Raw genomic sequence first — 17,212 nt, 5'->3', positions numbered from 1 at the left:
ACACTTTTTATCTCGGGTACTCAGCAACATTTGCCCTAGGCCGGCCAACGCAGCAAACTTCTGGAACTTTGCACCAACAGGGTGGCTTCAACTAAAGGGGTTTGAATGGTATTGTTAGAAGAGGATTTATGTGTCCCTTCTTGGCCGCTTTGCATTCATTATGCTGGGCATGCAAGGTGAACCTATTGTGTTTCAGCAACCTGTTACGAGATTTGCTAAAGGTGTGAAATTGTAAATTGATATTAATTGAATTTTTATTTCTGCCTCGGAATTGTGGGGTATGGCCCGTATTAATGGCTTTTTAACTGCTTGCTACTATTATATAGAAGAGCTTTAGAATGAAAGCTGAATAACTTCAAAATTTTAATTCAATTTGAATAATATACTTTAGTTGAATCTTTTTGTAGCAAAATTTGTGCCTTTGTGAAATGAAATGGCACAATCATGGGATAAAGTCTATCCTTATATTTTGTGTTTCTCTAGCACTAAGTCATAGTCTGCAGTCGTATACAGTAGTATAACGCACGGCTTTCATCTAACCCAATAATGAAAATGTAAGTTTATGTAACATGTGCTACGAAATCAAATTACAAAGCATTTTCAATGTCACACCCAAGGGATCAAATTGTATCCCTGGCTTAAATGTTATCATGCACGAGATAGAATAATGGGATCAAACAGCATGCTTCCTTTGGGCTGTTACACGTAATCAAAAACACCAGGGTGAAGGACGTAACGGAGTAACAGAGTACAAGTCGACCAGCGGCGCCTTAATTACAGAACAGCATAAAACGTACTAAAGCAGCGTACTACCAGCGGCCAATTTGAATTGAGCTGACATTAAAAGACGGTGACCGTGCAATGATACTGACGGTATCCGACAGCCAAATACTCGGTTCAGCATGACTTCTTGTTATTTGTGCCCCTTTTAATGACGAAGAGAAGAAATAATAAAACACGCAACGTTCCGTTTTTCTCCGTCGGTTGAATGTCGGGTCGTAATTGAGGACGATGGAGCATGTCTTCGTTTTTAGCGTAGGGATTCGCATCGTAGCTCGTTCGTGATATAGTGTGAATAGAAAGTGTAAAAGGACACCTTTATTTGTCACCTATGTGCTATGTTCTTTACTATTTGACGCTCGATGCATAAAGATGGTGGCTTTTTTATAATGCGCAAGGCTCTCGTATATCATTTTTTGTATCATAAATACATGAAAGTCAAGCTTTGCACCTATTTGAATGCTTAAACCATTTGTGAAACTAACTATTGATAATAAGATAGGTCACAATTTATTTGCTTATATCATTCGGCACAACACAATTTAAATTTAAAACTACATGTTATGATTATTATTTTTAATCAGAATGATTTTAACATCATTATATTATTTAAATCTCTTCCAAAATTAATCCTTTTAAAGGTATGCAAACACAACAAGATGACAATGTAACGCAAGTGCTAAATCTAGGGCCTGATATTTCGTACAGCATACGGCATGTAGAGGAAGCCTGGCACCACCTAATCAAATCAGAGGACACGAAAAAGCTGAAGGAAATTGCTGTGTGCAACTTTGACTTTTTACTGGCTGCCGTGAGTATTTGGCACATTAGAGAGCGGAATGAAAGAATGTAATAATAATTTTCTCTTTGAATATTCTTTTTTTTTCAATTTGTTGGTAAACAGGTACAAACAGTGTCTATCAGTTATCTGCGCTGCCTGATTGAACACGTCCGATGTTACATCCTAGACAGAGATATCGAGCTGGTGTATTACACAATTCGGAAGTCAAGTGATGTTCTGACCCGTGACCCAATGCAACTGGGGGCCCAGGTAAGAATTGAACCGTTGAACGGAACTGGAATTTTGACAAAACTCGCCACATTTGTTGCGGTCTTCATGCTGAAAAAAAATATATTTACAGTTGATTTCATGGCTAAAATCTGTGTCAGCTCACGAGGGGCCACAAGCCCTGCTAAGTGTAACTGTGCAATCAGCAACAGCATGGTGTGATGGCTATACCGTGCCATTGCTTGTTCCGTTGACTGGTTGGCTTCCAGTTCCCCTACCCAGTCAAATTCGCTGCATTACAGTTCCTGGACCAGGTCCAGTGCGATGCATCGAAGTTTCGCCGTCCAAACAACACCTGATATTGTCTCCAAAAGTCGGAGATCCCCAGCTGTGGCATATCATGAGTAACAGCTTAGTTCATACATTTAAAGGTATGTAATATTATTTGGTTAGTTTACTTTTATTCGTTTACAGTTATGATATCTTGGCGTCCCATTTTTGGCACTTAAAAAAGGTTTTTTTCATTCTGCTCATATTGAATCAATTCATTTAGCTATGGTATTTAAATCTTTGGGTTTCTATCGCATCTATTGCATCAAATATGACATGATTTCAAGGACTCTAAACCTAACCATTTTTCTAATACTGAACTGGTTTACCATTCTATAAAAAATTCTGGGATATCAATGCGAAAAATTTACAAAAAATATAAACAAAACATTCGGTTTGATGTTTTCATCAACTGTCCCACAGCAAAAAGAGTCTTTGTTGACTCACTGAAAAACGTTGCTGATTTCTTATGCCTCTTATAAAGATTAAGAAACAGGAAAAATGCATATTTCATCCTTGCCTTATCATTTTGTTTGTGTTTGTTGAAAGTTATAAAAGAAAGTAGAAAGATCATAATGGAGCTACGTTTCTCAGTACTTTTTGCTGCCCTTTAAACGGACTTAGGAAAATGTCCGTGAGGATTTTAATCAAAGATTCATTCGTTGGTCCGGTCAATGGAGTTGTAGAGTGAACTGAATGGGATAATCTGCCCTTTGTAGGTTTGTTTGTGTTTGTTTCTTTTCTAGATTTTCTCTTTCAACTTCTTTATTGATAATTGGATGGATTAATTATATTCTGAATACATTTAAAATCCTCCACTTTGACTGTAAAAATTGTAATTGTGTAATATTTGATAAATGTTCTTCGACCTAACCGACAAATTGCGATTTAAAATTCATGATGAAGATAAAGATGACTAAAATTAATAACATCTAGAACACATTTTTATGATACTCGATAAACGACATTACAAATATAACTAAAGAGAACTTTATGCAATTTTAACAATGGTATTAACAAATAACTTAAGCATTACCAAGATTTTTTTTTTGTAAGCTTATACATCAGGTGACAGCTAACTGAAAGGTTAAATTTGTGACAAAAGGCACAATTGCTATGAATTTCTCTTCGTAAGATTCTGGAAGTTGAATGTTTTGACATTATTGTGTTTTTTTAACTGAGAATCACTCCAGTTAGCGAACTTCTAGTAAAAAAACTCCAGTAAAACACATCCAGTTAGCGATCACCTATTGTATCAACTATGATGTTCTTAGTTTTATTTTATCTAAAGCTTACTAGATTGAACGGAAAAAGGTGCAGACATTTGAAAGATTTTGTTATCTTTATATTGTAGCTATTTTTTATTCTAAATCTCTATCTTAATTATAAGACACGTTTAGGTTGAATAAAGAAATTAATTTAAGTTGATTGTAATCATATCCATCAAAATACTATTTTTTACTGAAATCACATAATAATACTTAAATGTTAAATTTACCCCAATTGTATATCAATTTCATCTACTATTCCTTAGTTTATAATTTCATCTACCATTCTTTTGTTAAGGATTATGTTAATTCAATTTCTTTTTCTGAAACAATCTCATGACGGTGCGACAGAATTTGTCAAACTGCCTTCGTATGCCGTAGTTGTATCTGCACATAAGTGGAATGGTTACCATGCACGATTTATTTTCCAATCATTCCAACCAAGTGTATTACCAAGCTAGCAGTTACGATCTTATGCATGACACATTGTTGTCTGCCACAATCACTAATGTCGTATTATGTCAGGATCGGCTCGTATCATGTCCGGTTTGTACCTACATGCTCTGTGTTTAAGTTTGTGTTGACCATCACGTACGCCTGCTATCGCCATCTCCCTTTCTTCGATTTCTTCTATCGCCCTTTCTATCCTGATTCTTTTTTTCTCTCTAACAGGTCATAGCGGTCCGATTACGTACATGAAAGTCCTGTCGCAGTATCTGGTCACAGCGTCCGAAGACACATCCGTTATCGTTTGGGACATGAAAACCCTGGCAATGAAGTTGAGATTACGGTAATGCTACAATTTTGCATGTTCATACTGGTTGCATCGTGCCAAGTGGTACTAAACATTCATTTATAGGTTTTGTCAGCTGCTCAGCTGGCCAAGTTCTTGAAACTCGATACTATCAGCAGTTAGCTAAACATTTGCATAGTGTCTCGGTGGCAAACCTTTTTATGTTCCAGTGCAGAAATATTTTACTCTGTGGTCAAAAAGTTGCACCACATGTCGGACAAGAACACAATAAGTACGTGTTGGTAAAACAGGGTAATGATTTTCAGCTGTAGCACACAACATTTATCCTGAAGTGGAGTTTGGACCCACCCTCAAGCCTAAACATAACGCAAAGCAAAAAGTGAAAGACATTGCTGCTTACGGCAGCAAAACGGTACACTTCCTTTGAGGTCGATATGCAAATGAAAACACAGCTTTCATCCGTTCCATCGTTCATGCGTACAATGTATCTTCTCTACCATTAGCATCACAACTTATCACATCTTCCTTCCTGACGCCGCTCTTTAAAGCCACTACGATGGTTGATGTCGAAATCTGAAAAGGAAACCAACACACATGCACAAACACGTGAAATTCGGGAAATTAATGTGTTCCTAACATGATGCTTAATCATCATGGCTTGACTCCTTTCAACCGGGCACACCTTATTTTACACGCATAGAAAAATATAAAAATTTGTTTCCACGTAAGCCTAATCCATCTTTAAAAGTGCCACAGAAAACCCCCACAAAAAGCGGTGTATCATTTTCACCCATTTTCCTCTCTACTTGTCGTTTGTTACATTATTGGCAAACCATGTGTTTCAACTGTTGCGCAAATTTTGTTTTTATTTTTTAAGCAAAAAGAGAGAAAACAGTGTGAAAAAACAATCGCTTTTCGTATCGCATGATTGAATTACACCCGATACGCGACAACCGTGAAGTGATACCGAGCGATATTGTTTTCTCGTTAGGGTACGAAAATCGATCAATCGTTCTCTGATCAGTTATCCAGCATCGCTTTACATTAAATACTTTGGGTGGATTATGTAAAGAAGGATGTTAATATGCGCGACGATAAATTAAATCAGCACGATATTTGATGAAAATAGTGGCGAAGGCAAAAAATTTCACTCTCAGTATTTAGAGAGAGAAAGAGAGAAAAAAAGAGAGAGAGAAGATAGAGTTAGAATAAGCGCAATACTAAAAAAATCCATTCGTTTTATTATCTGATTCCCAACAATTACATATGTGATTTAAATAATGCGAGTTGTATTAATTTACAGACTTTACAAGAAGCTCATGTAACATGTGTCCTTGTGGAATAATCAACCATCTGACGAGCAATATTTCGTCTATCGTTTATTTGTGTTGCAAATGATGACACTGTTTCCTTCCATTTGCATATGCCGGCAATGGTTTCAAAAGGATTAACTCACAAGCCAAGAACATATCGAATGGCAAAGGCAGTAGAAGAGAAAGCAAATAAAAATCTAGTTCGTCCATGAATGAGTCCACACTGTTCATTACGAGCAGTCGAGCATTTTCGCAAAACGAATGTCCTTCGCCTTGACCGAAACCAAAAGAGCTTGTAGCACACTCTGCATTCTGTTCCGGCGACATCATCTGCTGACATGTCGGATGAGCGGTTACTCGCTGTCAGCACAAGCCAAAGTTCCATTTGCATTGATAAGCCGTTGTTATCGCTCTTGTTCTATTTTCTCTACAAGCAAATACTATACTAAGCTTTCTTCTGCAGATGGTATACTTTTACACCCCAGCCTTTTGTAGTAAAGTGAATATTAAGTTTTCAATTAACATAGCTGAGAAGAGAAATGGTAATTTTACATCGCTATGCGATGCGAAGCTCAAATTTCGATTACACCAATGAAAATGGTTTGAAAATAGAGACCTGGCAGTTGTGTCATGTGGTTTATAAAGCTTTGTTTCAGAAAGAGCTCACGTGGAAAAAACGGCATTTATGTTTTATGAGTTTGTTTGCATTTTGATAATTTATTTTCATGATAATTTGTGTAGAGAATTCTATATGAATGTTCATCTAGCTATGTTTTCCCCTATTTACTCTAGTGAACACATTGCTCCGGCATTATGTGCTACTTTGGCATTGGACAACAAGTACGTCATAAGCGGAAGTGATGATTCCAGTATTATAGTTGCACTTTTGGAAACAGGAAAACTGGTAAGATATGAATGAAATATAGTTTTGATTACTTTACTGTCCAAAAACGCTCGCAAACAGTATATTGATAAGTCATCATTCGGGTGGTGTAATATTAGGTAACCAAATTTGATCATCACCGTGGACCTGTGTCAGCACTGCATATGAGCTACCCCAGTGAAGTCCTCGTTTCATCCAGTCACGATGCAACGGTATGTCTGTGGTCTCTGGAAAACTTTACACTACTCAACTGCATCCAGATGTCGCAGCCCATTCTCAATATGCAGATTTCGTGCGATTCGGTAAGTTAACAACACAAACGGAATGTCTCGATTGCCGGAAACAAGGCAGTTGCTTATGCGATGCCAACTTCACGAAGGATGTCATCCCTTACATTTTTATTGCTTTTGTGCCTACTTCCATAGACATTCATGCTGGCACATTGCGCCGACAATGGTTTGTATCTACGCTCGCTGACCACGGGTACGGAGCTTCACGCCTTGAAAGGACACAAATCGAAGGTAAGCAGCTTACTGATGGTACTAATCCCATAAACGGAAACTACGTGGAAAAGTTTGCGCTCTTCAAGTGTGTGATCTAAAGCAAAATGTTAAAAAGGTAGACCAAGCCGCACCAGTGCCAGGACATTAAGCACGGTTCGCAAAGAAGTAGCGGGAAACTGTTAAAGAATTTTAATCTTTTCGCAATATTCAACTAAAAATATGAAGAAGAAATCATTGAAATAGAATCTGCCATAAGATTTCCTTAAAATCCTTTAAAAAAATATGTTGCACAGCATCTTCAGTATGTTGTAAGCTTGTGCCAAAACCATCATTCATAGCTATCAGAACTCTCTTTCCTTTTACTGAAAAAATCTGTTCGAATTCGTACACATGTGAACAAATATTTACACGATTCCAGCTCCATGGCTACGTGGGCTATGTGTTTCGATGGGAACTTATGTGTAACACAGAAATGGAAAAAAGATTCAGTCACAAAGTAAAGAAAAATCTCGCAATCGTCAAGCGACGACGCGTGAAGGATCTTATAGCATGCTTCGGATAATGTACTACAATCAAACGATTTTTTTGTTTAGCGTACCGAGTTAACGCAATAGTTCGTATCCAATGAACGAAAAAATAGTATACTTCTTCTCCGCATTCCCATGTTGCAGGGCGTTTGATTAACATTTTACTCCGCGTTCTTTGGAATGGTTGAGACTAACATGCCACGTCATTCGCTTCTCAGTGCACCTAATAAATATTTACGATTATAAGCACATCGGAGAGGTGAAAGCTCAATGACGATGGCATTCCGGTGTCGGATGCGGTTATTCCGGTTCCGGTATAAATGAGAAATCAATTCTTCATCTCAAGCCAGCGCCTCACGCCGACACCGCCTGTGGAATGCAGCAATGGCATTCCAAGCCGAACGGCTAAAAATAATCGGAAATCTTCCTCCGCACTGTGCTTCCGTGTGTTCTATTGTCTACCCTAGCACCGGGTGCCTCTCGCGATGATCATTGGTGTAAGATGTTGGTACTGTTCATGTTGCGTAATCCCATCAAAAGCTATGAATAACGTGTGGCGCTTTTTCCCTCACATCACCACCATTGTATCCAGAAAAGTAAACGGGTTGACAGAATACAGCGGAAAACATCAGCGGAAGGAGATCATGAGCGCGGGCAGACAGTGACACTTTTCCATGATGATCGATGGTTCTCGCATTGACGAGTGGCGTATCCGTGCTTTGGGAGCATCGTTTCGGTTCATGCTCAAAAGGTCGGGAAGATGGATGGATGAATGTTGTTTGTCGGAAGTGGCTGGATTCACAGGAAAGAGGACGTGAAGACGAATCGCAATCCCCAGCCATCATGCAAACAGGCATCGTACGCAGCCAGGTCGGAATCGGATTTAAATGTTATTTCGTGGTGCGTAGCGTTGACAAAAAGGCGTGAGAAAGACAGTCTTTGAACAACGGCGTGTGCGGGAGGCAGGCAGTTTAAGGGGGAAGAAAAAGCAGTCAGGCCAAACAAGAACTGTGGGCAATGTTTTTACGGGCCTGAGCGAAAACCCCACAGCAGCAGCAACATATCTATGAGCGGTGTACGGTTCGTTGGTTTTGTTTCGTGGGGTTTTCCATTTCGCCCTTACTTACCACTGAATTTATTAACTTCTAACGAGCGAGAGCATAAGGATTCCCTTAATTGTATGTGTGCAGGAAAGGCAAACGAAAAGCTTTTTGTTTATGGAAGAAAAACTCAATATGGAGTCACCGAAAAGAAATCCACCGCAACGTGAATGATATTAAAGAGCACAATGCCGTGACGCTTCAGCGGTACCATTTGGCTATGTGATTGCAAATATTGTATCTTTTCACTGATGCTAAAGTGCACGATTGCGTTTCCTGCGAAACAGAAAATGTGTTGAAGGATTGGGGATTTAAAAGCTTTCTATCTTTTATAGAACTGGGAAGTGTGAACATATGGGAACATATAAGAGAAAGATATTTGCTCAGGCAAAAGTAAAGTGCTTTACACTATCGTAAAAAATAGTTGGTTGGTGATTTTTACGATTGACGCTGAGTTTCTCTCAAGCCATAAAGGTAAAGGCAAAGGTAATAATAAAATGTAAAACATGTTGCACCGATAGCGGCTTCTATCTGCTACATAACATTCTTAAAGCTTGTTACCTTTAGGCATAATGTACTGATAGGTAGCTGTTACGTACAGCACGTTTCAACTCAACACAATGATGAGTGAGAGGGTCGTTGTTCTGGGATGACGTTGGTTGAAGTGAGCTTAGCGTGTGGTTTGGACTTTAGATGTTATAAGAAAAGAGCATCGGATTGAATTATTCAACTGATTGCTTCTGGAAAGGATGAACCATTCCATAAGCCACACTGTTTACCACAAACCCAAAGGGATCAGCTTGCGTTTTCTAAGCTCCGTGGCTGATGTGGTAAGGGTGATTATGGCATGTTCATGAGGATTATGCGTTTGATTCCTGTTTGATTGCTTTGCAGATAATGTTGGTTGCTCTGATTCGTAGCTTTTTTGTGCAAAACATTAGCTTTAATTTTTGGAATGCATTTAATTCGGGAGAATCATGCAAAAAGAGGTGAACATTCCAAAAAGCAAAGGCTAAAGCAACTGCCCTGTTATTCAGTGGTTCGTAACTGTTAAGCCTCGGTGCCACATTGATTTTAAATAAATATTTTTTTTTTTTCTGGAATATTTCTTAAGATTGAACATATGTTATAGATAATATTAAAATGTATTCTTAATTAGTATACTGAATGTATCAGACCAACGTTAAGTATATTAATACTTACTTACTAATACGGCTCTACAACCGCTTTGCGGTCTTGGCCTGCCTCAGGAGTGTCCGATCAAGTATATTAATTCATTCGTTAAAGTATATTAATAACCTAAGTTAAATGCATTAGAGCAAAGTTTTGATCAAAGTCCAAACTTAAAGAGAAAATTGTATTGAAACACGTAAACAGTTAAGATAAACGGATAAAATTAAATTCTCAGGTTTAAGGAATATTAGTGAAGGGATATAATCATAGCCTGATATATTTTTCCTCCCACCACCCGCTTCAGCATCGATGTTCTCATATACCGCTGCAAAGGTGCTCGTAAATGTTTTGGAAGAAATGCAGACGAATGCAATATTCTCTCTCTCTCTCTCTCTCTCTCTCTCTCTCTCTCTCTCTCTCTCTCTCTCTCTAATCCTAATAATACAATAATCTAAGTTCTAAGTTTTTTATACGTTTTTACACGACTTATTACGAAAAAATAATTTTTTGGTCGCACCAAAACTATAAAGAAACATCGCAAAACCAGGGTTTTGGGCTAACTAATGCATTTCAAAATCGTTGAAAAATATAAATAACATATTTTACAAAGGTTTTACATTTTTTTAATTTTGAAATTTGAAAATTTGAAAAATTATTCGAATATGTGTTACAGTATTCTGCACAACTCATACATTCACCAGTTTTTTTCTATCTCTTACGTATTTTCTTCTTCTTCTTTGGCACAACAACCGATGTCGGTCAAGGCCTGTCTGTACCCACTAGTTAAGTGAGCTTGGCTATTTTCTCTATATCGCGAAAAACTACTGTCCATATAGTTGTGGTAGGCGCTGTATTATTGGGCCTGCTTCGTTATACCTATAATGGTGGTATGTTTCCTATAGTCGTCGTATTGTGTTCATATAGTGGTGGTCCGTTTTTTGGTAAATTACTTACAGAAAACTCATTTCCATTGCTTATTTTTCTTAAATCAATACGTCATGTTAAAAATATCCTGAAAAAAAAACATAAATGTCCTGTTTTTACAGATTTTATGACTATAACCTCTATAGGAACATGCCTGTTTTGTGTACCTATAATGGCACTATGGTGAAAAACACAGAAAAATGCGATATTAGTGTCAAAAGGCAATGGATTTTAGTAAATCAATAACATTTCATGAAAGCTACGTCAAACCAATAATAATTGCGTTGTTGTGTTGTCAATTAAAGCGTTAGCAAAAATATGAGTTTCGTTATGAAATCCTCCGGATTTTGGGATAATGTTGACACATTTCACAATATAATAGATGTATCTGTCACTATGTAACGGAATAGCCACTTTTAACTTTAAGACCCTCTGTAAAAGATCAGAGAACTTAATTAAGATCTTCAGATAACATTGATAACTAAATTACTCTCAGATTATCGTATGGAGTGCTTTTTTGTGCAAAACCACGACTTTTGGTACTACCACCACTGTAGATATGCTTACCCTACAGATACACTCATTCAAACAAAGACTTGCATCAAATCGTTCATTTAAAAAAATGACAGCATATGGTATTAAAGTGTGTGTTTGTTGTGTCAACTGTTTTATTAGATCTTTTTTTAATTTCATAGGTACGAGCTCTTTGTATAGCTATGGACAGTCAGCGAGCGATCGTTGGAGGTGAGGACACAAGAGCACTGATATTTGACATGCATTCGGGACGTGTGATTCGTTCACTGCCCCCGAACCCTGGCGCCGTTACAGCGGTGTATGTAATGGAGAAGGACGACTACCTTATTACGGCAGGTGGTAACAAAATCACGTTCTATTCATTTCGCAACGAAGATTCCATTGTCAATTTCTATCCAAAGAAGAAGAAAACACTTAAAAAGTTTCATCGAAACCGGTTGGCTTTACAATCAACTTCGAGTCCAGTGATCTGCTTCGATGTCTCGCGTGATTCTACAATGGCAGCTGTAGCGTCTAGTCGATGTGTTCAGATTTGGCAGCTGAATTCACCAGAACTGACCAGTATACTGGAGGGTCACTCAGCAACGGTAACATGTGTGAGTTTTGCACCAAACTGTGAATTGGTCGCTTCTGGCTCAGAGGACAAAACTGTGAACGTTTGGAGCTTAGGGCTGGGTACAGTGACTGCAACCTTCAAAGGCCACTGTACCGCGATCAGTTCTGTGACTTTCATGATGGATGCAAGACGTATTATATCTGCCGATCGGGATGGTTTGTTGTACGTATGGATATCCGACTCAGGTATGATTCTGCAAAGTGTTCAGGGTCCGCACAAGTGTCTATCCGTGACAAACAATATGAAGTTTGCAGTGTGCACTAACGGAGACTCTAGTCTGCGTATCTGGTCCTTGACGCGTGAAGATGAAAAGTATACAGTGTCACATTCGGACGAGATTACCTGCTTTATCATCACAGCCGACTCACTATACGTCATAACTGGATCAAGGGACATGTCACTTAAGGTGTGGCAGGCCACGGGAGGTAAACTGGCACAGGTTCTAGTCGGACATACGGATGCAGTTACTTGCGTTGCCGTGTCAGTTACCAACAAGAGCCAGGTGATATCAGGATCAAAGGACTCGAATCTAATTATCTGGGATATTCACACTGGTGAGGAAATACATACGCTAGCTGGTCACCTTGGGCCCGTGACTTGCGTTAAAGTGTCGGCTGATGGCACTACGGCTGTATCCGGAAGTGACGATAAGACACTTATCGTATGGGAAACGAAACGCGGTTTAGCATTGACCTCTCTGCAGTTACACGTGCAGTTCACTCGTTTCGATATAAGTATCGAATGTTCTCGAATCGTCGTGCAGCTGGTGGATAATTCTTGTCTACCCATCATCTGCCTCCACAACTCGCCGGCCAGCTACATAAAGCTTCCGACCTATTCGGCTCCGGCACGAGATGTTGAGGACCTTCGACCGGCCGGACCAAAGCGTCCTGCTCGTCGTCTGCTCAAGAAGGAGGTATCGCTAGATACATACACATGGCAGAAGAAGTATGCTCACCTCACATCCTCGGTTATGATGGCTCAGGTTGACGAGCGTCTCAAACGACGGTTCTCAGTGTCCGCCAGCATGGAAGAAATTTCAAAGCTGGCCGAAGCTAAGAATGTTGAATCGCAAGCTACTCTTGGACCGGAGCAGGCAGCACTCGCACAATCCCAGCACTTTGATCAGCTTGAGGCTCTTTGGAATAAACGATCGCCTCCCAGGCGCAGACTTAATGCGGTAAGTAATATACTTGTTACTAATCAAACAATCACACATTTTACGAACCATTCTTATATTTTCCCCCTTATAGTCACTCTCTCGCCAATCGTCACTCGTTGAGGATCGAATTGATTCGTCTGATGAGGATGAGTTCCAGGAGGAACGCGCAGGTATGTCCAAGAAACTGGCCCTCTTTCACGCATCGCGTCCTCTATCGCTTTCAGTAGATGCATGGAACTGTTCTAGTCTGTACTCCTCAACTTCTTCCACCAACACCCAATACAACCAACCGAACCATCATCAACAGCATCATTACTACCAGCACCATCACCGACACCAGCCCGATCTATTGCGTGAGGTATTACTACTGAAGAAGCAACACTCGGTACCGACGGGTGATACAAGTGGTTATTCGGGCGAACCGTTCGGCGGTCAGCTAAAACTATCCTCTACCGAGACCGACTTACAGGCATTGTTTCGGCACTGTACATTTGGCACGCTTAGTTGCCACTCAAGACGTCGGCAGTCAAGTCCAGAAAATGAACAGTACCACGTACGTAGACGTATGTCTCGTTCGATCGATAATCTTAACCACGAGGTAGCTGTATTTAATCAACAATGTCGACGCAATCCCATGTCGCGATCCTGTTTAATGCAGTAACAAGAAAGTTGATGTGGGCATTTTGTTTCGCTACCTTGATTTGGGGGTAAGATGTGTGGTTATATATATGCGCAAATTTCCTGTTGTGTTCCGCAAACTAAACAATAATTCTGGTAGCAAATAATTTGCTTTAAGTTTTTCGCTGCTTTCTATAAGCTAAGAAGTGAGTTCAAATGAGAACATTTATTGATGTGCTTAGGGCGGAAACCCTCTGTACAAAGAATATCGAAACTATGAATTTACTCGGCGCCAAACTTTTTCAACGTTGGAATATTTTTATCCAATTTTATTTATAACGCTTCATTCTTTTGAAGCTAAGTAAACAATTAAATACATGACTCTTTTAATTTAGTATTTTTCTATAAATACGTAAGCAGAGATGGACTAATGGTGAATGGTATGCGATGAATTGACAGAAATAATTGAATCATACTAGTTCTAAATTATTCGTTTGGTTGAATTCGGTAAACTTCGCTAGCTTTCGTTAGCTATTAGAATATTTCTCACTTTTTACCAAATTCATTAGAACTTATAGTAATTTGAATTCTACTTCTTTTTTTTTTAGTAGATAGATTTGGCAAAACGTACGAAAACATGTCTACCTATTTCATAATTTTACATGTTTTCGGTTGTTTCATTCGCCGTTTCTTAACTTTTCCCAAACTGTGATTAGTAGATTGAGTAACCCTCATTTATTTTTAAAATGTTGTATCTGCTTTAACAATGTAGTTTTCTTCAAGACATTTCTAGAAACTATAGCCTTAGTCGCCCAATCTTTAAGCATGTCTAGCACATCTTTCCAAACTTTTACCAGTTCTGCTTCCATAATCTAGACATCTACAGCTTGCTTAAGACGCTTCGTTTTACTGCCTTGCGTAAGTAGTTTCATAACCTTTCTATCATATATTTGAAAGTATTTAGAAGGTTAAGTTTATAGCTATAACTTTTCACAACCTAAACACTTTTTCAATTATCAAAAACATTTTGAAGAAAACTATAATTGCTCTTATTTTCTTCTTTGCAGATGTCCTAGCCGATTGAAAATAATGTAATGGATACTTATATATTGCCGTAGGTATTGCAGGATTGATTTTTCAATAATTCATTTTATGCGTGATACAGCGGACGTATTTATTTTAAATGGTTAGTACAATCGTTCACAACAGTGTTTTTAGAACAGTGAGGACAATTCTGATTACATTCCAGAGCAAAAATCATAGAATTTTAGTTTTGCCTTCTGCACCTAGTGCGCAGACGTCGTACCTAAAAAGTATCTTCCGAAAAGCTCCCATAATCTTTCAAAAGCTTCATTCATGCAAATAGCACTGAAAGTTCATAAAATGTTGAAAGAGCTTTTTTGGCATAAGCGTTAAAAGGGTAATTTTCTTGTGAAAGCGCAATGAATGGCTAGACAGAAAAATCATCTTTTCATTGATTTATCATATCGTACCGAAAGCTCATAAAAGGCCGTGAGATGTATTTTGAGTCATTCCTAGAAGATTTGATTCAACCAACAGAAGAAGAAGAAGAAGCATAAACATGCAACCAGTACGTACTTTCACCGTTCGATGTTTCCTTGCAAGTAGCAGTGTATGTATCGCTGTAGTGAAGGTACTGAGTCGATTGATTCTAAAAACAAATCGTTTCCGAATGCTTTCCTACAGTGTTGTAGGCGATAAAATATAAAGATGTTATTGGTAGTAAAAGTAGCAATAGTGGAGCATTTTAATGATAAAATAAAACTGAATAAGAAGCAGATGTTAAGCATTAGCAAGTAAGATGAACCACATGTTTTACGCTATCAAAAGCAGATAACACAAATATACGCGCCATAGCTGATATTCGTAGCAATATTAATTGTTATTACCAAGTAAACTGAACTGCAAAACAATGATAAAAAAAACCATTCATGTATTGATCATGTGTAGAACTGAATGTCATTTCTGGCAGTACATGTCTACGATTTTTTTAAACACAACTCTAAAACAAAGGATATAATTACAACCAAGAAAGAGTAGGGCGCGTTCCAGTAATCCAGTAGCGCGTAAACAGTAGAACAATTAATGGGTAAAGTAAAAGTGTCATGTGTGGTGTCTAAACAACATGAATATTATTCTCTTATATTATGCTATACACCTTCCACTACGAAAGTAAAACAAGTGAAATGCACTGATCTATGATACCTTTACGAGAGATAGAAGTCTTGTAGTGTACTGAACCTTTTTCTAGCACCGACAATCATGATTGTTTGTTGACCGATTTCTACAATCAAGAACTTTCTGGAGCAGAAGAAAAACCATGTTTTGCTGAGCCAATTTATTGGACCATTGTTTGTCCCGTTACACCTTTTCTAGTTAATGAGGTATTTTAGATCCATTTAAGGGTTAAAATTGATGTTAATGTAGAACAATCAACCACTATTCGCACATGTTAGGTATATCGTTCATATGCATGATTGCGTTTTCCATTATAATTGAGTTCAAATTGGTACATGGATGAAATGTTGTTCAACTTTTACTTCAAATTTGTTAACTCCATAGCTCCAAATAACTTCAATTTCAAACTTAATTTCATATTAGAATAAATTTAAGGAATTTCAGAGATTTTGATTTTTTTACAATTAATGTACCTTCCTACCTATTTCATATTTCAATAACTTGAAATATTAGTAACTAAGAAGCCTTTTCGTATTATGCAAAGCAATCATTTATTATGTACTCTATTAAAGTATGTTTTGTTGTCAAAAGTAAAATAAAGTATGTTACTGTGAGGTATGCAAACCAGTAGCATAGAAATAGAAATAACAAGAAACGATAAACTTTAATGTTATGCAACCTGTAGTGACAAAAGTCAATCAAAAAGTGAGATACCACTAATAAAAATATCCTACAGCTATATGATGTTTTCTTCTGCCTTCATTAGTAAACTTTTTGTTTTATTCAGAAAGAACGGCTTCGGCCGTATTGCTTAATTAGTTAACATTTTATTGATTATTTAATTACAGCAGAGATGAGCAACCTCTTTGAATGTTACCCACACATTTGTAAGCAAATCGTATTGGTGGGCCACCTTACAATTATCATTTGTTATAATTTACTTTACTATAATATACTACACGACAACTTCAGTGAAGTGTTTCAGGTCGATTAGAGCTTCTTCCGACTTACCTTAAATGATGTGATGGTCATCATAACGAGGATGATACTAAAATCTACCGACTATCTTTAATTTCCGTGCCTTAACAGGTTATTTCGATAATCGTGTGACCTTTATCTTTAGCCGTTCACGTTCTCAAGCACTGTTTAATTATACGCTGACACCAGAACCTCGATAAATTCTAGGTTTATTTCTAGATGCTAGACTCTCGCTCGAAGAACAACTTGCTCAAGTAATTTCCAGAAGAATTCGTCTATTTGAACTGGTTGTCAACAAGACGCGCCAGCTCTGTGGTCATTTCATGACGCTGTTCTGCGCATTGATCAGATCGTTGCTGGTGGTGACGCCTTCTCAATGATTAATAATATCGTGTTATCTCGCCGAGGTTTCAAGTGGCAATGTTTATTCCCTGCCCAATTCACTATTCTTCTATTTTTTCTTATTTTTATCCTGAGTTGTCATATCCTTTAAGCACTCATTACTCGAATTGTCAACCGTAAGGCGTCAACAGCTAGAGCA

The 17,212-nt window shown here is 38.1% G+C and overlaps 1 protein-coding gene across 20 annotated transcripts in view; it reads left to right on the top strand.

Moving 5' to 3' along the window:
* LOC121591918 overlaps positions 1 to 16,432 on the top strand; it is a 42,463-nt gene extending 26,031 nt beyond the window's left edge. For 19 of the 20 annotated variants that reach the window (XR_006004596.1, XR_006004588.1, XR_006004578.1 and 16 more), the window contains 10 exons: positions 1,422 to 1,591; positions 1,685 to 1,831; positions 1,923 to 2,220; positions 4,060 to 4,177; positions 6,247 to 6,358; positions 6,457 to 6,639; positions 6,763 to 6,858; positions 11,260 to 12,894; positions 12,968 to 14,412; positions 14,562 to 16,432. Coding sequence is in view for 1 of the 20 variants with exons in the window: in XM_041912999.1 (XP_041768933.1) it covers positions 1,422 to 1,591; positions 1,685 to 1,831; positions 1,923 to 2,220; positions 4,060 to 4,177; positions 6,247 to 6,358; positions 6,457 to 6,639; positions 6,763 to 6,858; positions 11,260 to 12,894; positions 12,968 to 13,046; positions 14,562 to 14,578 (2,855 nt within the window). In the remaining 19 variants the exon portion in view is untranslated. The remainder of the gene's footprint in view (positions 1 to 1,421; positions 1,592 to 1,684; positions 1,832 to 1,922; positions 2,221 to 4,059; positions 4,178 to 6,246; positions 6,359 to 6,456; positions 6,640 to 6,762; positions 6,859 to 11,259; positions 12,895 to 12,967; positions 14,413 to 14,561) is intronic. The other variant, XM_041912999.1, reaches the window with a different exon arrangement.
* The last annotated feature ends 780 nt before the right edge of the window (positions 16,433 to 17,212 follow it).

The sequence above is a fragment of the Anopheles merus genome, chromosome 2L (genome assembly GCF_017562075.2).
Source record: "Anopheles merus strain MAF chromosome 2L, AmerM5.1, whole genome shotgun sequence".
NCBI classification, from domain to species: domain Eukaryota; kingdom Metazoa; phylum Arthropoda; class Insecta; order Diptera; family Culicidae; genus Anopheles; species Anopheles merus.
The sequence above is the reverse complement of the archived record's forward strand: the minus strand, read 5'-3'. Positions and strand labels throughout refer to the sequence as shown.